At 48.0% G+C, this 25,133-nt stretch overlaps 1 protein-coding gene across 1 annotated transcript in view; it reads right to left on the bottom strand.

The window, feature by feature from the left end:
• CRYL1 (crystallin lambda 1) overlaps nt 1-25,133 on the bottom strand; it is a 56,442-nt gene that overhangs the window by 3,744 nt on the left and 27,565 nt on the right. Inside the window, exons 4-6 of the mRNA XM_027557619.1 lie at nt 12,167-12,328; nt 10,169-10,363; nt 1,061-1,166 (exon numbers count right to left, since the gene is read on the bottom strand). Of these exons, the coding sequence (XP_027413420.1) occupies nt 1,061-1,166; nt 10,169-10,363; nt 12,167-12,328 (463 nt within the window). The remainder of the gene's footprint in view (nt 1-1,060; nt 1,167-10,168; nt 10,364-12,166; nt 12,329-25,133) is intronic.

Below are 25,133 nucleotides of genomic sequence, written 5' to 3'. Positions count from 1 at the left end.
CGTAGCTTTCTAGAAGATCCTGAGGGACTTTCCTGGCAGTCCAGTGGTTACAAGTCCATGCTTTCACTGCAGGGAGCCCAGGTTTGAGCCCTGGTCAGGGAACTAAGATCTCTCATGCTGCGTGGCACAGGCCCCCTCCCCCTCCAAAAAGAAGACTTTGAACCTAACTGCTTAAGAGCTGTTTATACAGAATAAGAAAAGATGGGGAAAAACAGATTCTCATGAGATTAGCTCATCTCACCGTTTTTGACTCGAGCCCAGTGTCTCCATCCGGCTTATACCACCCCTGTGAAGGTCACGGCTGCTGTACCAGTTTTACAGGTGGGTAAACTGAGGGGCAGTGAACTGACCTGCACGAGGTCATCTAGCTTGCAAGTCTAGCAGGGCCCCGACAGCCAGACCCACCACTCACAGCTGGCACTCCACGGCAGAGTAAGCGCGCTGGCCTCCTCTTTCTCAGGCACTATTTTATTAGATTAAAAACACATCCTAAAATATGTCTACCATTTCCAGATAAACTATAGCTTTTAAGACTAGTAACCAGCCTTAACCTGAGATTCTGGCTTTACGAAAACTACACCCAAAAGGAGGCATTCCCGATACGTTCTGGTGGCATGGTGAGGAATCACGCACATGTCCACGGTCCTGAGCCAGATCTCAGAACTGACTCCCTCTGCTCCCTGGAATGCTCTGAAGTTGAAAGCTACATCTGTCCACCACTATCACGGTCAGCCCATTAGGCTTTCTTATCAGCTGCTTTGTTTGAAAAATTGTCGCGGGCCTCCTTCCTGTCTGAACGCTGTTTGTTCTCGAGTTTCATCAGCTTCTGCTTCTATTTGTTTGAGAATTAACTGTTCTCAGTCTCTCCCTATCAATTTCTTGTGATACCTGAATTATTTTTCTCAAGAAAAAAAAAAGGAAGAAAGAAAAAGAAAAACATGACACATACCTCCAGGCAGCGTCTCCTACATGGTGCTGCTTCTCCTCAGTTTAAGAAAAGGCAAGCCTGTTTACAAACTATGAAAGCAGCAACTGGCACAGACCCCTCGGCAGCCCCTACCTTCCGCGTTGAGGTGCATGGTCTCCAGGGGCCCGATGAACGCATACCGCAGGCCCAGGCCGTCTGACATGACAAGGTCAAGGTCACCCGGAGACACCACACCTTCCTGAGAGGAGAGAATGGGGTCCGGAGGTAAGCTCATAGGGAGGGCAATTCGTTACCATTGCTCTCATCCTCACTTCTCTAAACAGGACCCCAAACACCCCAGAAGCCCTAGAACAGGCTTCGTCAGATGTGGAATCACACAGCGATCATACACGAACGAACCCTGAGAAAAGATCAGCTTGTGAAATGGTTGGACACCAATTCAGTTCCTGTCCCTATGGTCCCCACCTCCAGTGTCCTGGCTTCTCTAGCTCCCACCACAGCTTCAGGGAAGGGGAGGAGGGGGCACAGCGGATGGGGGCACAGGGGGTAGGGTGTCAGAGGAAACAGCCAGAAGTGTCCCCTGACATCTAAGACCTGAGGCCATTGGAGGAGCAGGAAAGCCATCCTCAGGCTCTGCCGGCCTGCAAGCCCGGCCTTGCCCAGCTTTTAACGAGTTTGTAGAAGAGTACTTCTCTGACGAAATGCATCTCAGAGCTGTGTGTTTGCAGAGGTGGGGCTGCCGTTCACAGGGCCTCCACCGCCCATGTGTTCCTTTGGGAAGGCCCAGGGACGCGTGGTGACAACCTGCATGACCGCCAGCACCCCCGGGATGTCCTGGCGCATCCTCCGCCAAGAGCCGATGCCCCCAGCAACCTGGGCTCCCTGCCCCTGGTGCTGGTACCAGGGTGTCAAGCACCTTGTCAGCAGGAAGAGTCCTCCAAGTTTCCTATTAGTCCTAAACCATCCTCGGGCTCACATGACCACTGATGAGAGCAGATCCACTCAGGTCACTCAAATGCTCAGTCTACCGGCCTCCACTCTTGGTGACAACGCTGGGGGGTTAGGGGGGTGTCAGGAGGAAACAGTGCACACGAGGCCTATGGGGCCGCCCAGAACCACCAGAAACGACTGCTAGATGGCAAGGGGCCCCACTTCCCATATCATGTCTCGGCCTGGTCCTCTTCCAGGGCCGCCCTGGCCCCTGGGGATGCTGTGAGAGGCAGCTGGGCGGGGATGGCTGATTCCCAATCCCCCAGCCCTGGTCCCTGGGTCAACATTCCAACAGCCTGGGGTTTTCATTCCAGCACCAAACTGTGAGGGATGTGGACCCGGAGGCCAGCCTGACCTGTGATGTTGTTTGCCTTGGCTCTCTTCTTCCATAACTACGTTCTGCACTTTCAGAGCTGACTTCCAAAGATTTCAAAACACCCACAAAGTGAGCCACCCCAGAGCAGTTAATTCTTGATTTGTTAAGTGTCGTGAGCGGGGACAGTGACCTGACTAGACAAAGGGTCAGAGGGCTTCCCACCACCCAACACTGTCAGGTCTGGAGGACCCAGACCTCCTCCGGGCTCAGGGTCCTTCCCTCCTGCTTCATCCATAGAGGGCAGTCAGGTTTTTATCAGTTGCTATTCATTAGCTGAACAAGTTTAGAAAAGGGAAAAGTCTTCGTGTCTCCTCTTCCTGCTTCTCTCTGCTCCATATGGATTTTCTGAGGTAGGCTTCTTTGTGTATTAGTCACTCAGTTGTGTCTGGCTCTCTTTGCAACCCCATGGACTGCAGCACTCCAGGCTTCCCTGTCCTTCACCATCTCCTGAAGCTCGCTGAAACTCATGTCCATTGAATTGGTGATGCCATCAACCATCTCATTCTCTGTCATCCCCTTCTCCTCCCACCTTCAATCTTTCCCAGCATCAGGGCCTTTTCCAATGAGTCAGTTCTTCGCATCAGGTGGCCAAAGTACTGGAGCTTCAGCTTCAGCATCAGTCCCAATGAATATTCAGGGTTGATTTCTTTTAGGATTGACTGGTGGAAACCTCAGCTCTGCCCTGAAGGTCATTCAATTGATTGGATGAAGTCTGCCCAGATTATTGAGAACAATCTCCTTACTTGAGTCAGCTGACTAGACGCTAATCACACGTATCAAACACCGTCAGCACTGTGTGTGACAGAATGACCAGCCCTCTGCTTGGCCAACCCTCACAGGGGACCCTCAGGCATCCTGGGTCTGGTACTCTGTGCTCAGGGAGAGAAGGCGGGAAGACATCTCTAAAATACCCACCGGGGGACTTGGACTGGACCTGGGGAGACGAGGAAGAAGGGGGAGGTCCTGGGGGTTGTGCACAGTTCAGGGATGCAAAATGTGTTGAGTGAGGCAAGCCTGAAGACTATCTCCTCTACTGATCACCAGCTACAGAAGTAGTCTTCCTTCTAATCAGCCCATTTTCCTACTAAATTCTGTCATTTAATTATTTATTTTGCATGCCCTCTTATTCACTTGCTTTTCTCACGTTTCTCCTGCCATCTTTCCTGGTCTCTCTCCTTTTTTTTTTTTCCTTTTCTAGAAATTACTAATTCCCAGATCTTGATCTTCTTCTACTTTGTTTTGCTCTACTTTTCACCACATGTGGTCCTGAATTTTCAACTTTTTCTTGTGCAAACACTTCTCCACCTCAGCCAGCAGCACCACCACCAGGAACAGACTTGCCCCCCAGGAATTGGGACAAAGTTATATACAAGTTTCCCAGCCCACAACCAGAGCCGTTCAGGCCTCAATCCAGTGTCTTGACCGAGGCAAAAAACGTTTTACTTGGTTATGTGTTAGGCAATGAAATGTTGTATCTGAGGGTGAGAATGAGTGAAGCCTGAGATGGTCCAGAATCACCCCTGTCAGAGGCTCAGGACAAGGGGTCTCAGGGAAAGAGGCCCCTTGAGGCTTAACCCCAGATTCCCAGAGACGGTCAAGCTCGAGCCACATGGGAATGACCTTAATGCAAGACGGTAAAGCCCAACTGGGGGCGCTGGGCCCACCTTTACAAAGTCTAACCCCATAGCCCGTACAGATCCAAGATTCAGAATAAGGCAGTTACAGACAGTGGAGTTTAAACTAAGAACTACCATGGTGACGAGGAGGCCAGCTTTTCTCATGAGGAAGTACCTGGAGCCATGAATTCATTCCCTCCACGCACACACACTTGCGTGTTTCCTCTCTACACTCGTTGCCAGGCAGCACATGTCCGACGTGCACCACGAAACTGGCTCCAGAGCGAGACCGAAAAAGGCCCCCTCTGCCCGTCCCCACCCACAGCTCCTTCCTGGAGGAGGTGGGGCAAGGACAGGACAGGACTTCACAGGAAGGACTGCCCAGTGCTGCCGGCCAGCTCTAGTCACCCCTAGGCTGGCGGTCCATGAGCTGTGCATTTTCTGGGAAGCAGGGCGGGGCCATTCCTTCAGGATGACCGGGCTCCGAGCACGTTGGAGACGAGCTGACTGAACACGCTTAGCTGATGCAACAGGGCACTGGATCACAACCCTCCCGCCCCTGTGTCCAGAGCCTCAGACAGGATCCTGGGTGGGGGGAGGTGATGAGAGACACGAAGAGGACTATTCTGGCTGGCAGGGCCCCTGGGATGTGCAGCCCCAGGTGGGCCCAAGCTCCGGTAAGGTATCCCTTTGGATGGGGCGACCCTGCTGCCTGAGTCGTTCTGGGAGAAGGACCAGAGGAGGAGACTGAACGTGCAAAGAGGCACCGTAAGGCAGAACACCTGAAATGACCTTAAAACATCCCACAACAGGGGAAAGGTTCATTTTTTTCAAAAAGATCAATGAAACAAAATATCACGAGCCGTTAAAAATGAACAAAAACTCAAGGAAAGTATTCTTAACACAGACTAGACAAGAACGCAGAAAAAATAAAAGCACTCTAACTCAGGGTAGGGAACAGAAGTGGTATTTTCCCTGTGAGTATTTTTGAGAATAAAGCCTTCAGTGGAAATAAACCAAAAAATGAAAGGGAAGGAGAGGAAAGACTTAGTGCGGATCCAAGGGACAGTCTTAAAGGAAATCAGTCCTGAATATTCGTTGTAAGGACTGATGCTAATGCTGAAGCTCCAATACTTTGGCCACCTGATGCGAGGAACTGACTCATTGGGAAACACTGAAGACAGGAGGAAAAGGGGACGACAGAGGATGAGATGGTTGAATGGCATCACAGACTCAATGGACATGAACTTGAGCAGACTCCAGGAGAAGGTGAAGGACAGGGAAGCCTGGCGTGCTGCAGTCCATGGAGTTGCAGAGTTGGACACGACTGAGCAACTGAACAACAAAAGGACAGTCCAGAGCTGTTTGGGCCACAGTGGTGTTACCTACTTCTCTCGTGACAAAGCTCTCAGGAAGAAAAACACCGGTGGTAAAGAGGCCAATAGAAACAAAAAGTCTGAACCTTAAAACCATTCACAGCAAAATCCCTTGTTTGGGCAAATACAAGTGCACCGGGGCTCGGTGAGGCCAGGACTGAGGGTCCTTGGGAAGGAAGCTCTTTACACAGAGGTTTGATGGCAACCCACCCCAGTGATCCTGCCTGGGGAATTCCAAGGTCCATGGGGTCGCAGAGAGTCGGACACGACTGAGGGACCAACACTTTCACTTTGAATCAAGCAGTGAAAGCCCCCCCTCCAACAGCAGGCACACACAACCCAGTCTCTGCCCCTCTGACCTCCAGGGCCAGCTCCCGCCTGCACTGGGGGCGGGACGAATAGGCTCCTGTCCAGCTGTTACCTGTGGCCCCCTTCTCTGCCTCCTCTCCTGGGCACTCATTCCCACCCCACCCCCCACCTCCATCAGGGGCCCCCGGCCTGCCTGTCAGCTCACACCAGAGGAGCTGAAACCTCTCACTGCCCGAGCACCTGTGGGAGAGGACAGGCAGTCAGGTGTTAGAGTAACAGCACCTCACTTTGTTTCTTTTTTAGAGCTGTTAGAACACTAGCATAAATGCTTTTGCTTTAAACACTGTAAGAGTAACCCCAGGCATGCCAGACAGGTTTTTTTTTTTTTTTTTAATTGAATGTGTGGTTGGTGTTTTCATTATGTTTATCTGTTAATGGGGCTGGAGTTGTCTCTAAAATAATACATCAGCAGCATGTCTCCTTTGAATAGGGCTTTACTGCTCGCCACTGTGGCTACTCATAAAGTCACCTCCTATAAAACAGTAAACACTGTTATAAAAATGGTCTACTTCTTACAGATCATCGCTGCTGGAAGAGTTCTAATTAACTGATGCGGGATTGAACTCGCGTCTCCTGCACTGCAGGCAGATTGTTTACCGTCTGAGCCACCCAGGAAGCTCAAGTCTGCGCAAAACCACCACTGGCCTTAGAAAAGCTCCTGCAGCCTTCCGGCTCCACAGTTTGTCACATGTGGAGTAACTCAGGTCAGCTATGAGTGGCCTCTGGTTTATCTGATTGGCTCCCAGTGGTCAATGCAAGACACTAAACACTTGCTGAGCGGTGGGTGTGCTTCTGATATAGCTCTGGGGCTTCTTAAAAATGCTGAGACCATGGGGTCCTTCCAGACCTGTCCTGTAACAAAAAGCATCTCCCGTTCCATTGACCTCTGAATGAAAGGCCATTGACAGGAGGCTCTTCCAACTAACAGCTGAGAAAGCAGGTGTCGGTTAATCTGGAGGTTGGTAGGAGTCCCCTGGTGGTCCTGTGGTTAGGACTCTGAACATTCACTGCTGGGGGTCCAGGTTCAATCCCTGGTTGGGGAACTAAGATCCCACAAGCTGTATGGCATAGACAAATAAATAAATAGACAATAAATTTATTTTTTTAAACCCTTAAACTTTTTCTTGAGGGGGAGGAGGGAGCATGTGGCTTGTAGGATCTTAGTTCCCAGACCACGGATGGAAACCAGGCCCTCAGCAGTGGAGCCCTAACCACTGGGAAACCAAGGAATTCCCAATCCCTAAACCTTCAAGTTTAAATTTTAGACAACATAAAATGTAGAGAGTCCTACAGTGGAGGGTGTGGTGGCATGGAGGCAGGAGCCCAGCTCCTTCTTGACTCCTCTGACTTCCCTTCACATCCTTCTACACGAATCTCCCTGCCAAATACACAGACGGGTGTCGCCAAGGTCTGTTCAGCAGCACTTCATTCAAGCCGCTTTTCCCTTCTGGCCACGTGCCAGGTGAGTCAGGCTGAAGCAGCCCTGTTATTTCCAGCACCTTCCTCTGAAGAAACCTTCTAACCAGCCCCACACCCACCACCTGGAGCCGGGCTTTGAACTTGCTTCCTCTTGTCGGGGCTGCAGACTCCCTGATCCAGGGACAGGGAGCGTGTGGCTCAGCCTGGGCCTGTGCTTTCCTTCGCCTCCTCGCTGTCCATTTGTTCCGGTTTTATTCCAGAACAGCTGGGAGGGCCTGCACTTACTGGGCTGCAGGGGACCCACTCAGGGTGGTATTCATGGAAAAAACTCCCTCCGCCACCCCTAGACTCAGTGAAGGTCCTTCTCAGAGGTCGTGTGTGTGAGTAGTAAACTTCCTGGATGAACTTGGACTTGGGGAACTAGGGGCACGCACACTGACCCTGGCTCTGAAAGGAGAGAAGAAAGCCAAGGACCTCATGCCTCCAGGTGATCACAGCCCAAGTGAGAGCAGTGTGAGTGCTCCTCATGCATCTACAGCCTCGGGTCCTCTTGTCCCCAGACTCCCTGGACCGCACCACCTCCCCCAGCCGCCCCCTCTGCCAAGGAGCTGCTGTTCCCCCAAGTCTAAGCACACTCTCAGGACGAGGCCAGGAGCTCACCACCCCGTAGCAGGTCTGGCCCAGGAGCACCAGACTCGCGGTGACCGGAGAAGGGACTTCCTCTCAGGCCTGAGGAGTTGCCCCATCTGGCCGCCACCTTTGGAGGGACCCTTTGTTCACACGACAGAGATGAGGAAAAGCAGGCTGCCATCTTCACCTCCGCTCCTGAAATCAAAGGCTGCACGACGATGCCAAGATGCCAAGCAGGAGGCCAGCGGGATGAGGGAGATGCCATCTGGCGGTTGGGTAAGATGGGGGGAGAAGCGAAAACCTAGTGTTCGTTGTTCAGACATGTTTGTGTTCTAAGTGAAAGTGAACTAAATCGTTTTAAAAAATCAACGTTGGGCTTCCCTGGTGGTTCAGAGGTAAAGAATCTACCTACTGATGCAGGAGACACCTGTTTGATCCCTGGTCTGGGAAGATCTCACATACTGAGGAGCAACTAAGGCCGTGTTCCACAACTACTGGAGCCCGAACACTCGAGAGCCTTTCTCCACAGCAAAGGAAGCCACTGAGATGAGAAGCTCCTGCAGCGCAACTAGAGAAAAGCCTGAGCAGCAACAGAGACCCAGCACAGTCAATAATAGAAAAATTAATGAAAACATTTATTAGACAAAGACCCATCACAGCCAAAAATAGAAAAATAAAACATGTATTTAAAGAAACAGCTGTATTCACATGGTATCAGGTATGTAAGCAATTAGACTTGATTAAAGTTTGCTGCAGGGAAACATTGCACTGTCCTAAACTACACTCAACAGAAACACTTGATGGAGTTTACCACAGAAAGCCTGGTCTGCTCATTTTACCAGGTGACCTTTGAGATGCACCTTAGTAGCTGAAAGCAGTGCTCACAGTGGCTGCATCCATGTCCAGAATAAAGCTGGGCCACAGAGGCCTGGACTCTCTCCAAAGGTCCTGTACGGACCGCAGATACTACGTCCCGAACTGAACACCAGAATGGAAGCCCTGGAAGCCCTGCAGCTCAGGACCCACGGGCAGATATCCATTTGGAGGTTCTGTTTCTCAGAAGCGTGAACAACACCTGAGCTCAGCAATCTGAAGCTCATTACCACCCCCACATTCCAACGAACTGAGAATCCTCAGAGGCTCTGTGATTCACCGCCGCTCACCTCCACGACCCTCTTGCAACAGGACAGGAATTTACGAGCAGTGCAAGCTCAGCCACTGTCTGGGCAACAGTCTATCACCTGAGCGCTTCTTCCCTCATCATGCCCATCAGCTTAAGAGGATGAGCTGAAAAGCACTTTCCCAGCAACAGGATCCATCACCCACAGACCTAACTCTGGGCCCCTAGGCTGCGGTTGTCAGTGTTTCCCGGCCAATTAGCGCTGCTGCTAACTAGGGCTGCTCTGGCCCAATTCTACAGCCGAACGGGCCACAGAAAAAGGACTGAGTGGCTGTGAGCGCCCACCAGCCCTCATGCAGTCGCGGCCGGGGGTGGGACCCTGTGCCCCGGGAGCCCGTTCCTGCCCACCCCGCCCCGACCCCTGGTCGTGTCCCCCACTTGTTCCCCACTACGACAGGCCCGCAGTTGCGGGCCCTACCCTCCCACCCCATCTCCTCTAGAATTTCTCTCTCCTGCTTGGCTGCAAGGATGAAGGGACACCCTCTCTCCAGAGCTGATGAGACGAAAAACAGGAAAACCATAAGGGGGAAGAAAAAAATCAATGAAACCAAAAGCCTTCTCTTCAAGAAACTGACAAACCTCTGTGTGCTAAGTCACTTCAGGCATGTCTGACTCTTTGCAACCCCATGGACTGTAGCCGCCAGGCTCCTCTGTTCATGGGATTTTCCAGACAAGAATACTGGAGTGGGTTGCCATGCTCTCCTCCAGGGGGCCTTCCTGACCCAGGGATCGAACCAGTGTCTCCTGCATTGGCAGGTGGGTTCTTTACCACTAGAACCACCTGGGAAGTCCATATGTAAATATACAGGTATATAAATATATATATATATATATATAAACTCCTCTCTATGTGTGAGACAAGAATAGAACTAACAAGTTTAAAAGCTATCCACTGTTTCTTCCTCAAGCTCTTGAAATAAATGGGGTTCCTTTAAAGGACACAAGTTTACTCAAAAAATAATTTCTTTTTCCTCTTGAAAAACAGTGCCACTGGGGGTGGGGAGCAGTCTGAGACCGTGGGGAAACTCAGCACATCACAGAGAAAATGCTGTGGAAATGACAGGAAAGGGCAAGAATAGAAGTCTTCATCACGTGTGAATATCCTCTGTGACTGATGGTACAGAGGAATTTCTTGAGAGGAAGGGGTGCCTCTGGTCTCTGGAACAGATCGGGCCTGGTTCTCTGCCCACCCCGCCAGGCTCCTGCCCCTCCCATCCCCCCAACCCCACCCCCAGCCCACCTGCCCGCCCCCGCTCAGCCAGGGGCCCCAGACCCGCCACACACCTCCACAAGCCGCCAAGCCTCAGCGATGACCGCATACTGGAGGCGGTTCAGGGCGAAGCCGTCAATCTCCCTCAGGAGCCTGACCGGGGACTGTCCGACCCTCCGCATCAGGGCATAGGTCCTGTCCACAGTGGCGGGGGCCGTCTCTGGGTGTGGGACCAGCTCCACCAGCGGCACGTAATACGGTGGGTTGACCTTGGGAGAGAGATGGCCGGAGAGAGTTAAGAAGACGGCTCTGGCATGCGGGGTGTCACTCACGATCCTGAATGGTCAGGGTGGGTGGGGGGCAGGTTCAACACAGGAATGAGGGGCCCATCCGATGACAAGAAACTGGAGGAATAAAGTCGTTCACAAAGAGGGGAGACAAAGAAAGAATTTGGGCGCAGAACTGCAGGCATTGTAACCAACCCTGAGGTTCCAGCTCACGGGTGCCAGTGGGCCCCCTGCACGTTTACCACTGACTTCCCGGGGCTCTGCCACCAGCTGTCCAACCCTCACAGGCTTCTCCCAACCTTCGCCCAGCCTTCTCTTCCCACATGAGTCACTGCCATTCTACCGCATCGGTGCTATGGGTAGTATCTTCCTCAAACCTGGAACTCCCTTAATGTCTCCATGCTGAGCCTCAAACATTGGCTCCCCCGATCAAATCTCACCCAGGAGTCACACAGGCAACGCCCTAGAGCCTCAGCACCGAGTGTCATCTGAGACAGGAAGAGAGTCTGCCCGCAGTGGGACGGCTTGCCTGACCAGCATTGGTTTTCTTGTGGTTTCTTGGCTTTGGTTTTCTCGGTTTACTTTGAGAAATCCTTCTTGAAGATTCTTAGAGAGAGTTCTCCTACCTCTAAAGAAAATGCTATTTGACAAAAGGCTTGCTAATAACCCTCACCACTAAGCAGATGCACGCTCGCTAAACTCTTTCCCCAAACGATATTGTATTTTAATGTTTTTCCTCCGAGTATGGGTGAAAATGGGTAAAAATCTCACATTTACCAAAAAGTACAAGAGGCATCCATTTTAAAATGATTTCCACAGGAGAGAGAACATATTTCCCCTGGAACAGCCCGGAGGGGCAGCCAGCTGGCCCTCACACCTTGGAGGTTTCCTCTGCTCCCAGCCTGTCCTGGGGGAGCACCTACTTCAAATAAACTATAAATTCTCAGCTGAATCACTGGCCCCCTGACTGGAGTCACTGAGTTCCTACAGAGATATGTGACCTCTGGCCTTTTTAAACATCAGAATTATAAGAACAGAGAGCATGTCTGTCCGTGATGAACTTCTCTTTATGGGAAGACAGGGGTGTTGGGCTTGGGGTCTCTGCAGTGCTGTGAGCCTTGTAGGGGCAGAACACAGGTCAGGACAAACAGGTAAAAGGCGTCTTTCTGTGCATCTGGCTCACTCCTGTCTCAGTCTCACTCGCAGGCTGCCTTGCAGACTTCCTACCCACACTTCCTTTAAGCCCTACTGTCCCCGGGCCGCCCTGGCAGCCAGCTTCCCTCTGCCCACTCAGACCCCTCCAGGAGACATGGCGCCATAGGCACGCTGAGACCACACATGGCCTCCCTGTTCCCCGAGTCATAGTTGTAACTATGCCCTGGTCTCTCCCCCTCAACTGAGCACATGCCCCACCTGTCCTAAATCAACTCAGGTGGTGGGGGCCGACCTCACCACAGCACCCCAGGCCTGTGACAGTGAGTGACTTGAGGCCAGAAGTCTGTAAGATTTGTTCACTCTTTCTCACAACGCATGAGATACAAGATACAATTCAAGGAATTCTGGATAAAATTCTTTTTAAAATGATGATAACGTCCAAGTTGCTAAATATACTAAAAAGCTAAATATACTAAAAATATACTAGATTGTACAAGTTGAATTGTGTGATATATGAATTACATCTCATATGTTAAAAAGCAGTTAAAAAGCACAAGCAGGTTCATCGAGATGAATTGCTCCTGGAAACCCAAACGAGACTCGCTGGGTTTCCTGGCTGGACATACTCACGGGGTGGGCCACCAGGCACTGCTTCACGTGCGCCAAGCCGGCGAACAGCTTGGAGGGCAGGAGGCATGAGCTGGAGCTGCTCAAGATGACGTGGTCGTCGGCGATTTTGTCCAGCTGAGCAAACAGCTTCCGCTTCAGCTCCAGGTTCTCCGGGACACATTCCTAAAAAGGACAACCTCACGTTATCACACAGGGTCACCACACTCAGGCCCAAGCAAAGCATCTCGTGTTTGCGTCCTTCCCAAAATGAACCAATTAGAGAACCACCAGCAACATTCAAGAACAGGTAGAGAATGGACTTGTGAACACAGTGGGGAACTGAGAGAGCAGTACTGACACATATACAGGGTGTGTGCTCGGTCACTTCAGTCATGTCCGACTCTTTGTGACTCTGCAGCCCGCCATGCTCCTCTGTGCATGGGATTCTCCAGGCAAGAATACAGGAGTGGGTTGCCATTTCCTCCTCCAGGGGATCTTCCCGACCCAGGGATAGAACCCACGTCTCCTGCATTACAGGTGGATTCTTTGCCATCTGAGCCACTGGGGAAGCCCCCATTTATATACTACTCTGTGTAAAACAGAGAGCTAGTGGGAAGCTGCTGTGTAACACAGGAAGTTCAGCTCCGTGGTCTGTGATGACCTAGAGGGGTGGGATGGGGGGTGGGAGGGAGGCTCAAGAGAGAGCTGATTCACTTCATTGTACAGCAGACACCAACACAACATTGTAAAGCCATTATACTCCAATTAAAAATAAATTTAAAAAGAACTATATAAAATACAAAAATAAAAATTTTTTAAATATTTAAGAAGAGGAGAAAAATAGCTGTCAAAAAGTACGACAGATCTTGGTAACTCTGGGAACTGTATTTTCTAGTTCTGTGTCAGGCTGAAAATTCTCATAATAAAAAAGCCCTCCAACTGTATGGGGGTGGATTCTACAAACAGAATACACAACAGCACTGCAGGTGAACTGTATGAATATCAACAATAGTCACCACCACTTGTGTGTCCTGATCATCAGATCGACTTATCTTCAAGGAAAAATCTTATCTTCATGAAATGAGCAAACACATGCTACATCCATAATTCCCAAAAGGCTTCTTGAGAGTCCACTTCTTATCAGAAATCCTTTGAAAAAGACCTTTGTTACTAAAACTCTAAAATTATTTTAATAAGGGGGTAACGGAGGAGGGTAGAGAAGCAAATTTGGATTAAATATTGCAGATAATGACTGTTCGGAAATTCAGATTATGCGCAGAGCGGGCAGGGGGTGGGGGGATGGGGGCTGTGGGAAGCCGTTCTCAGATGCCCAAACACAGGCCCACAGGCAGGTCCCTGGGAACTGGATGCTCAGGGCAGCTGCTGCCCTGCTGTGGAGAGACTGGGAACAGAAGGGGATGCTAGCTGGACCTTCAGGTGCACCCTCCCCTCCCAGCACTGCCCCAGGAAATCCCACCAGGAGTCACTCCTACTAACAAGGGTCCCTGAGTTCCCACAGTCCCCGGTGAATTTGGGGTAATAGTTCTTAGTGGGGTCTGATAACAGAATCAACTGTGCTTGTTAACCATGCAAATCCTCAGGCCCCCACTGCAGACGTACTGAGTCAGATTCAGCATGGGGCCGGGGCACCTGCATGCTTATCCGTCACTCTGATGACTTGTGTTCAATGAAGTCTGAGACCCACAGTTCTCAGGTGCAATGGGGGCCAACCGCACTCCCAGTGGTTTGTGGCCAAATACATTCATTCCTGATGGTCTCCCACTCTGAGATCAGGCTCCCCACTGCCCTCCCCACCAGGAACTTGCTGAGGGTGCCCTGGTCCTGTGGAGGCAGAAACTGCACAAACCAGAAGACAACCAGCAGCCTGCAAAAGTCGACGCAAAATGCAGAAGTACTGCCTGTAACTTTACCAAATCACCCCCAAAATAAAATATTTTCAGGTTTAATAATATCTAATAATCTAATAGAGTGAAGTTAGCTGGGTAAATGACATGAATTTCATTTCTATACCATCTACAAGGTTTTAAAAGCTTTCCTCCATGGGTAAGGCGTCAATATTGGGTCTGTTAGTAGTTTTAAAAAATATAGTCACACCACGTGAAATTTTATTCAGAACAAAAGGTCACATAAGCACCACATCTCAAAGACCGGGTGAAAAAAGTAGAGTCATTTAAGAACTGTGAAGCCCATTGTGTTAAACCCCTTATCAAAGGGGAAAAGCTACAGTAGCTGGCGGGCTGTATTGAGTAATTCCTGGATCAGTTAAGTCTGCGAGTTGGGTTGGGTTTAAATGGAGCCTTGTAGTGAAGCCAGAGATGAATCGTGATGCCGATACTGTGCAGGCTAATGAAAGAGCCCTGTGAATGGCCTCATTGTGAGCCTGGCCTGCAGATTCTCCCCTGAAATTCTATGCCTTTCTTTAGATCGTCTGATTATCAAAGAGGCAAGAACACTCGAAGCAGAGGAAATCCAAGCCTGCTACAATTATGTAAGGGTTTTAACAGTGCATTTGCTTGAAGTTTCATTGTTGCCATCGTTGTTAACCCACTTGTGTTCCCTGTGCTGGGCCAGGGTTAAGACGCCTCTGTCTATGTCAAGCCTTGAGTTCATCATCTCGCTGTTGCTCACTGCTTGTCTGAGAACTGGGGTCTGCAGACTGTTACTCGGGACGGTTATCTTTTGGGTGGATTGTGAAGCTGAGAGCGGCTGCTCTCGCTTGGTGACCATGGACAGCTGGGAGGAAGTGACAGCGAACAGCTAGACATACATCCCGCTCCCAGTAGGTGAGAGTGCCTTGGGGCTCACGGAGCCTTTCCAGGGCCCGTCCAGGGAAAGCCACTAGACTTCGAGTGTCAGCAAAAATTCTCTTTCACTACTGAAGGTAACTAGCTTGACTTTGCTTCATTAAACTGACATTTTCTAAGCAACGGCTATTATTTGTGTTTTGTTTGTTTTGAAGTGGGAGAGATGTATCTATAATAAGTGATAATCTCACACACAACCACTAGCTCAGATTCTGAGGACAAGGAAAGTGTAAGGAACTTTCCAAGTATCACAACTGTTATCGGCACATCAGAAGATTACACAGCAGCAGCAGAAAAGACTTAAAAGGACACTGGATGATGGTATTATTACAGGTCTAACTTGTTCTCTTTCATTTACTTATAATTTTTTAAAGTAAACAATTTATATACTTTAGTGTTTTATTCACAAAGAGTTGGATGCGACTGAAGTGACTTAGCACACAGATCAGTAGAATTCACCAAGGACAGCACTCAGACCCTGCAGGGTGGTTTTGGGGAGGGGGCGTGGCCACGAGGTGGGGTTCTGGACTGATCCCCAGGCAAAGGCGGGACTGGTTGAGAGGGCGCTGACTTCTGCAGATGATCCACTCACTGTGCAACCCTGTGCAGCTTCCAAAACAAATACTTTCATGGGGAAAATGAAATTTCATTGATTTTTTTTTAAAGGCAAGTCATGCATCTTAGATAGGCATCCTGTTGCTAGAAAAATCTACATTTGTCAGTGCGAAATATCTGGAAACAGTCTTCAATGTTCTTTCCAGATAGAAAAGAAAAACTAGAACTTCTTTCTTTAGAAAGAAAAACTAAACTAGAAGACTTTGGTGCTTAAGATATTTTACATGCAAAGAAATTCTATTTGCCAATTTTAGCAGGAAAGAGATGGCAAGAAAGGAAATTTGAGCTAAAATCCTACTGTAACCATGGCAGAAAGGAATCCATTCTCAACTTGAGGGTGGACATGATCTACATCACAATTTCCGTCTCTTTGCACTAAATACATCTCTTGCTTCAACCTCTTTAATCATCAGCAATTTCTTGCTTCAACATGTTTCAGTTCAGTTCAGTTGCTCAGTCATGTCCAACTCTGTGACCCCATGGACTGCAGCATGTCATGCTTCCCTATCCATCACCAACTCCCGGAGCTTGCTCAACTCCTGCCCAATGAGTCAGTGATGCCATCCAATCATCTCATCCTCTGTCGTCCCCTTCTCCTCCTGCCTTCAATCTTTCCCAGCGTCAGGGTCTTTTCCAATGAGTCAGTTCTTTGAATTAGGTGGCCAAAGTATTGGAGCTTCAGCATCGGTCCTTTCAGTGAATACTTAGGACTGATTTCCTTTAGGATGGACTGGTTGGATCTCCTTGCAGTCCAAGGGACTCTCAAAAGTCTTCTCCAACACCACAGTTCAAAAGCATCAATTCTTTGGCACTCAGCTTTCTTTATGGTCCAACTCTCACATCCATACCTGAATACTGGGAAATCTGTTTAATCATCAGCAATTTCTTTTTTATTATTATTAACTATTTCTTTATTTCTAAAAATTATTTATCAATTTATTTATTTTTGGCTGCACTAGGTCTTTGTGCTTTGTGGGGGCTTCCTCGAGTTGCATCAAGTGGGGGCTACTCTCTAGGTGCAGTGCACAGGCTTCACACTGAGGTGGCTTCGCTTGTTGTAGAGCATGGGCTCTAGGCGCATGGGCTTCAGAGGTTGCGAGTCATGGGCTCTAGAGGGTGGACTCAGTAGCTGTGGCTCATGGGCTTAGGTGCTCTGCAGCATATGAAATCTTCCTGGACCAGGAACTGAACCCGTGTTCCCTGCATTGGCAGGCCAATTCTTATCCACTGCACCACTAGGGAAGTCCCACTATTTCTTGAAAGAGCACAATTGTTAAAAATCTATCAGATTAATAGACTACTATGACTAGATTTCTCAAGAGGTAGATGTTATAATTACAAAAAAAAATCCCATAAATCTTCTTATTGTAGAACAAATAGCATGTGTTAAACTACAGGTTTTCAATATCACAGATAATAAACTGCACTGTGCTCTAACCAAAGCCTCATATTTTTCATTAAAAATCAAAATACTTTTAAAGCATATTATAAATCCTAAACAATGTTCTATAGTAATCTAGAATAAACTATACTCAGTTAGAGACTTTTCTAAAGTAAAAAGCAGAGCAGGCTGTCCTGAGGAATGTCCTGGGGATTGGGTGTCGAGGTGACCAGGGTGGCTGTGGTCTGCTTCCAGCAGAGGTCTTTCCTCAAGTAACCATAGGGGATGGAGGTGAGAGAAGGGACACAGGTGACAACTGCTGGCCTGATGGTGTGTCTATCCCCAACTCATTCCAACAAGTTTTTTAATACCTTTTAGGATATCATTTATTTACAATTAAGTTAAAATGCTTGACATAAAAAAATATTATAATTTAAAATATTCTAGGACTTCCCTGGTGGTGGCTAAGAGGCTGCCTGCCAATGCAGGAGACACAGGTTTGATTCCTGGTCCACGAAGATCTCACATGCTTCAGAGCAATAAGCCTGTGTGCCACAACTAGTGAGCCCACACGCTACGACTACTGAAGCCCCTGTGCCCAGGGCCTGTGCTCCACAACCAGAGAAGCCACCGCAATGAGAGACCCCTGCACTCGGCCCCCACCGAACTAGACAGCGGCCCCCACTTGGGCAACTGGAGAAAAGCCCATGCAGCAAGTGATGACTCAGCACACCCCAAAGTTAATTAATTAATTAAATTATAAAAATAAAAAGAAATAATTTTTTTAAAGATTTTTTAAAAACATGTAGAAATGTTGAAAAGTTCTAACATACAGGTAAACTGTGGTCCAACATCTGAGTCCTTCAGCATGTGACATAAATACATCTTAATTCGCTGAAGTGGATGCAGACAAAAGCACAAAACCTACCATTACTGAAAACTCACTCTAGGTGGGGGAAGGGAACTGAAATAAAAACCCTTATGCCTGGGGGAGGAAGAGGAATGAATGCTAGCGTTAGTCATTCAGTCATGTCCAACTCTTTGCGACCCCATGGACGGTAGCCCGCCCAGCTCCTCTTTTCAGGGATTTCCCAGGCAAGAATACTGGAATGCGTTGCCATTTTCTTCTCCAGGGGATCTTCCCAACCCAGGGATCGAAACTGGGTCTCTTGCACTGTAGGCAGATTCTTTGCCATCTGAGCCACCAGGGAAGCCTGAACGAGACAAAGGCTTAATCAGAATCCCAAGAGAAGACCCTTCCCAGGCAAGCAAGTGTTAAGTAACTAGTGAGAAAAGAACACTTCTGGGAAGGGACAGAGCAAGAACATGGAAAGAGATTCTCTCTGAGAGCACTGCAAAGGGAAGACTGAAAGCTGAGGGTGGAGAACATAGTGAGGGAGAACACCCTAAACACAGGTGTTGCTTAAGGATTTGAAACTTGTATGCACCAAGGGTGACTACAGAAACTTGCAAACCTTAAAACTTGCCCAACTCCTAACTAGATCAACTCAAATCCTTACAACAAAAGCCTTGTAGGAAGAAAGGTGTGTCAAACCCCAGGCGTAAATCTGCTGTCCTGCTCAAAATGTCCGGATTTCAAAAACAAAAAATTATGAGGCATACAAAAAAGTGCACACCCAAGAGACAGAGGGATCACAGGACCAGATCCTGGTATGATTCAGATACTGGTACAATCTGACATTGAATTTTAAGTAACTGTGATTAAAAATACTAAAGGCTCTGGGGTGAAAAATGTGGACAACATCATATGGGTGATTTCAGCAGAGAAATAGAAACTGGAAGACAATATCAAAGAGAATGCTAAAAATTAAAAACAAAGGAGAGATGAAGAATGCCTTTGACTGACTCATCAGTAGACTCAACACAGTTGGGAAAGAATCAGTGAACTGCAGACCAGTCAATGGAAATTAGCCAAAGTGAAAAACAAAGAGCAAAAAGATTGAGAAGCATATACAGAGCATCCAGGACCTGCAGGAAAATTATCAAATGATCTATCACATGTGTGACTGAAATCCAAACATTTCTAGGGTCAGGGAATGGGGCAGAAGACAACATTCCAGGAAATAATGGCTGAGAATATCCAAAACTAAAGAAAATCCCAAATTACACAAGCATGAAGCTGAGAGAACACAATGCAAGATAAATACCCTTCTTTACCCCCAAATCCACACACATGGTTGTGGATTTGGGGATAAAGAGGTATGTTATGTTCAAACTGCTGAGTAAAGCAGACAAAGAAATACTGAAGGCAGTCAGAGAAAGAATCACATAATATATACAAGAACGAAATTAAGACTTTTTGAGAGATCATAGAAGATGGAAAGTAATGGAGTGACATTTTTAAGTGCTAAAAGAAAAAATACCTGTCAACTCACAGTTCTACAGTCAGTAAAAACATCTTTCAAAAATGAAGAAACAAAAACTTTTCCGAGAAAAACAGTAAGGTTAGGAATTCATTCCAAGCCAACCTGTGAATCTAAGAATAGGAATAAATTTTAAGGGAAAGTCTGCAGGCAGAAGGAAAAAAAACTAACCAGAGAGAAAACTAGATCTATATAAAGAAATGAAGAACACTGGAAATGGAGTAAATGAAGATAAAATAAATGTTTTGTTTTCAATTGCTCTAAAATATAAGTGAACATCCAAAGCAAAAATAACAGCAGTGCATTGTAATGGTTTACATTAATTTGTTTTCAAGTATTGAACCAGCCTTGTATAACTTCGATAGGGGACGACAGAGGATGAGATGGCTGGATGGCATCACTGACTCAATGGACGTGAGTCTGGGTGAACTCCGGGAGTTGGTGATGGACAGGGAGGCCTGGCATGCTGCGATTCATGGGGTTGCAAAAAGTCGGACACGACTGAGTGACTGAACTGAACTGATGTATATTTTTAGATCTGATTTGCTAATATTCTGTTAAGTATTTTTACATCTATGTTAAGCCTTTGTTAGACCTCCTCCTCCTACCCAAAATGTGTTTTATAATGAAGACTGGATATAAAACTCTAACACTCGCTAAGTCACCATTGAAACAACAGGGTTTTATACATGTCTACCAGCCTGAGAGAAACGTCTCTGAAGGAAGTAAAACAAAAGTGGTAAAGAAGAAAATACTCATGAAGGTTCTCAAAGGGAACAGGAGTGTCAAACAGAATTAATATACCAGATTGTGGTCAGAGGTCACACACGGTCACAATGTGATTAGGAAAGACTCCACATTCCCAGTGCAGAGTGTCTGGGTTGGATCCCTGGTCAGGGAACTAGATCCCACATGTCACAACTGAGTTTGCATGCCACAGCTAAAAGATCCCACGTGCTACAACTGAGACCTGGTGTGGTCAAATAAGTAATAAAATAAATATTAAAAAGAAAAAAAGAAAACCTGAACCAAGATTTTAAAATCAGAAATAAAAATTCCAACTTCTAACTTGCTTAATGTGAAAAATCCGAAGATTCGGGCAATTCCAGGTGTCCTTCCTGGGTCTGAGAGCCCACCTGCCCAGTCTCTCTAACTCTGAGAATTGCTGATGTGGGAAAGAGTTCACATGAGATGCAACATTCATCCAATTCCAGGATCGTGAGGGAAAATGCATCACTGAGCCAGAAATCTTACATTCACTTCTGGCTCAGAAACCCAATCTGATATGAGAAGATAAACACTGACCTACCACTGACTGCATGTTTACCCTTGGTCAGTTTGGTTCCCTGGTCATAAATGGGGATACTGAGGGGCTGAAGGGTGAGCCCACTTTGCCGACTTCTTCTGAGCCAGGCGCTGCTTGGGTGCTGATATAAAGGAGCTTGTTTAATTCACAGATGCCCACTCAGCTCTCATGACAATGGAGCAGCTCCATGATCGCCTCATTTTACAGTGGAGGGGGCTGAGGCAGAGAGTCTGGGTAAGGAGCCCCCCTCCAAAGCCAGACTCCTCCACTTCACTGACATGAAGTCCGTAATTCTAAAGGTCTTTGCAAAACATTACAAAACATTTTGATTTATCATTTACAAATTAACTAAAGGAAGAAACTCAAAACACCAAATAGGTCAAGGGTTAGAGAATATTGTGGGTCACCTTCTAAGATGCATTTGTTTTCCTTAGTGTTTCTCACATTGGAAGACATATTACAATCAACAGCATTGTCGATATGGTGTCATACAGTACATTTACAGATAATTCACTCAGAATATTCCCACGTCTGAAGACAAACGTGCTATCAGAATCACAGTGCACGGCTCCAGGCAGAGGCTTGATCAAATGTGCAGAGGTGAGTAAAACAAGTGGTTGCTGCTGCTACTGCTAAGGTGCTTCAGTCGTGTCCAACTCTTTGTGACCCCTTAGATGGCAGCCCACCAGGCTCCCCTGTCCCTGGGATTCTCCAGGCAAGAACACTGGAGTGGGTTCCGTTTCCTTCTCCAATGCATGAAAGTGAAAAGTGAAAGTGAAGTCGCTCAGTCGTGTCTGACTCTTTGCAACCCCATGGACTGCAGCCCACCAGATGGGATTTTCCAGGCAAGAGTCCTGGAGTGGGGTGCCATTGCCTTCTCCAAACAAGCGGTTATTTCCCTTTAAACAGTAACCAAAAGGGCAGGCCCTGCCCAGGGGAACAGCAGGGACCACAATTAACTGATAAAGCAAGGCCAAGGAGACTTCATGCTCTAGACCAGCCACCCAATGAAACACAACATGAGTCACATACGCAATGCTGTTTTCTAGTAGCCACATTAAGAAAGCAGGAAGAAACAGATAAACTTAGTTATACCAATAAATTTTATTTAACTCAATATATCAAAATATTGTCATTTTATTCATTGGAAGGACTGATGCTGAAACCAAAGCTCCAATACTTTGACCACCTGATGCAAAGAGCCAACTCATTGGAAAAGACCCTGATGCTGGGAAAGATGCAGGAGAAGGAGGTGACAGAGGATGAGATGGCTGGATGGCATCACTGACTCAACGGACATGAGTCTGAATAAACTCTGGGAGTTGGTGATGGACAGGGACGCCTGGTGTGCTGCGGTCCATGGTGTCGCAGAGAGTCGGACACGACTGAGCAACTAAAAAACAACAACTCAATATACCCAAATATTGTCTTTTTTTTAAAATTTTTATTTTATTTTTAAACTTTACAAATTGTATTAGTTTTGCCAAATATCAAAATGAATCTGCCACAGGTATACATGTGTTCCCCATCCTGAACCCTCCTCCCTCCTCCCTCCCCATACCATCCTTCTGGGTCGTCCCAGTACACTAGTCCCAAGCATCCAGTATCGTGCATCGAACCTGGACTGGCAACTCATTTCATACATGATATTATACATGTTTCAATGCCATTCTCCCAAATCTTCCCACCCTCTCCCTCTGCAACAGAGTCCATAAGACTGTTCTATACATCAGTGTCTCTTTTGCTGTCTCGTACACAGGGTTATTGTTAGCATCTTTCTAATATTGTCAATTTAATATGTAATCAGTGTTAAAAACTATTGAGATATTTTACATTATTTTCTTCTTTCCTTAGTAAGTCACTGAAATCCAGTGGGGATTTTACACCTGTGTCAGTTTGCAGCACCTGTCTAGTGCTCAAGTCTTGATGGCCCTGTGGCGACCACGACCACACAGGGCAGACAGTTCTGGGCCCAAGGACACCTGTTAACCAAGGAGCCACCAGCATCCATTCTGTCAGAAGTTACAGCCCAAAATCACAGTGTGGATCTCTCAAAGACACTAAAAATATGTGTTGAATGTCACTCTTAAAAAAAAAAAAAGAAACTATTAAAGAAACAGGGACTTCCCTCACAGTCCAGTGGATAAGACTTCTCACTTCCAAGGCAGGGGCACAGGTTTGATTTCTGGTCAGGGAACTAAGATTCCAAATGCTATGCAATATAGCAAAAAAAAAAAAAAAAATTTTTTTAACAAAAATAAATGTGATGGGGACCACATTAAAAGAACAAACAAACAAAACTATTAAAGAAACAAGAGCTCAGGGTGCTGGGAGGGGAGGGAAGCAGGAAGCAGGGTCTGTGAACCACCCCAACCCTGTGGGCAGCAGGGGGTGACTGCATGGGGGGTGGTGGGGGTGGAGAGGATACTGCTTAGAACAGCCCACTAAACAGAATCTAAAGCAAAGAGAACAAAAGCAGGACCCCAAACTGTCCAAAGGAGCAGGATCAGGTGCTGATGGCAAGGAGCAGCCTGGGGGCGGGAGGTGACGGGGGTGAGTGAGGTACCAGGAAACGTCTGGAGAATCAGGGTACAGACACGGTCTCTGTCTAGGGCATCTAGGATGCCCTTCTAGCACCCACACAGCAAGCAATGACCACATCTGCTGCCGGAAACCAGCAACGAGATCAACCCTGACACGTCTGAGCACCACAGAGGGTCCTGGGGCCCAGCCAGGCCTCCCAGGAAGACGTGGGAACCTTTTCCTGGCAGCTGCAGGAGCTGAGATGCATCACGTACTCACACAGGCCATTTAACATAATAACTAAGCGCTTGTTTCCCTCTCGGCAGGCCTGGCAGGTGTCACCGGCCGGCTCTGGGGAGGCCCAGCCACCGCCCCATGCCAAGGTTCTCAGTGCGCAGGAGGCTGAACAAGCTCTGGTTGGGCAGCCCACCTGGGCCTGGGAAAGCTCCCAGAGGAGCTACCAACACCTCATGCAAAGAGTTGACTCACTGGAAAAGACCCTGATGCTGGGAGGGATTGGGGGAAGGAGGAGAAGGGGACGAGAGAGGATGAGATGGCTGGATGGCATCACCGATTCGATGGACATGAGTTTGGGTAAACTCCAGGAGTTGGTGATGGACAGGGAGGCCTGGTGTGCTGCGATTCATGGGGTCGCAAAGAGTCGGACACGACTGAGTGACTGAACTGAACTGAAAGCAACAGGCTGCCAGTTCAGGAGACGCTGGACACGTGGGTTTGATCCCTGAGTCAGGAAGATCCCCTGGAGGAGGAAACGGCAACCCACTCGAGTATTCTTGGCTGGAGAATTCCACAGACATTCCTCTGGCTCCACCAGAGAAGCCTGGAGGGCTTCAGTCCATGGGGGTCACAAAGAGTCAGACACGACTGAGCAACTGAGCACACAAAGCCATAGACATGATTCTTCTAATACTTGCAGGAAACGTACATTCACGCATACTTCATAACCAGAAAGAAAGCCAAAACTGCGCAGCTCAAACTTAGGTATAAAAAAACTTAAGCTGTTGGCATAAGAAACTCTGGTATTTCCTGAGCATTTCAACAGCAGCTGGTATGTGGTATGTGCTTTGTACACCTTTTCATTTAATTCTCAGGATAATCATTTTGTGTATGACCCATGTTTTAGAAAAGAGACCGCTGTTTCCTACAAGCTGAGAACACACTGAAACTTGTGTAACGAGGGAGAGATGCGCCGGGCCGTGGACCCCGCATCTGTCTGTCTCCCAAGTCCAGGTCTTGACCACCACAGACTCAGCTGCTCCCAGAGCACCTGCCAGGGGATCCGTGTGCTTTTTACCACAGAAGTAATACACGTTCATTGCGGAAAATCTAGAAAATATGGCCAAGTAAAAGGACAAACCTCACAAAACTCCACCTCCAAGACACTTGTGTCTTTTCCCAGCATTTCTCCCCGAAAAATCAGATCACCCCACAGATGGACTCCCATTCTACAACTTTCTGGTCACTGCAGCAGAAGTTTCCTTAAGACACACAGTGCTTCATTTTACTCAAGAAGGACATATAGGAAGACTCCCTCCTCCTCGTGCAGAAGCTGCTTGTCCTCAAGGTCGTTCACACCCTCCCCTCATCCCTCCCCGCTCTGAGCTGTGTGTTCAATTTACTTCCAGTCCCACTTACTTCCCAAGGAAGGTGTAAGCTTCTCACAGGCAGAAGTGCCCTGTGGCCTTGCCAGGGTGCCAGCCTTTCCCATCCTTTTCTTGACCAAGGACAGGTGACAACTCGAGCAGACAGGGGTACACTCCATGCCCCAAACCATCTCACCCAGCCAGGAGACTTCGAGCACCTTCTCCTCCTCTCCCCTGCATGAGAGTCAGGCCCCAGAATATTACACAAAATGGGCTTTCCCTCCAGAGAGTCCTTTCCAGCCAGAATCGTCCTTTGTCCCCAGGCACAGCTCTCACGCCTCTAGGACACA

This window comes from Bos indicus x Bos taurus, chromosome 12 (genome assembly GCF_003369695.1).
Source record: "Bos indicus x Bos taurus breed Angus x Brahman F1 hybrid chromosome 12, Bos_hybrid_MaternalHap_v2.0, whole genome shotgun sequence".
In the NCBI taxonomy this organism is placed as follows: Eukaryota; Metazoa; Chordata; class Mammalia; order Artiodactyla; family Bovidae; genus Bos; species Bos indicus x Bos taurus.
This window is presented reverse-complemented; position numbering and strand designations above follow the sequence as displayed.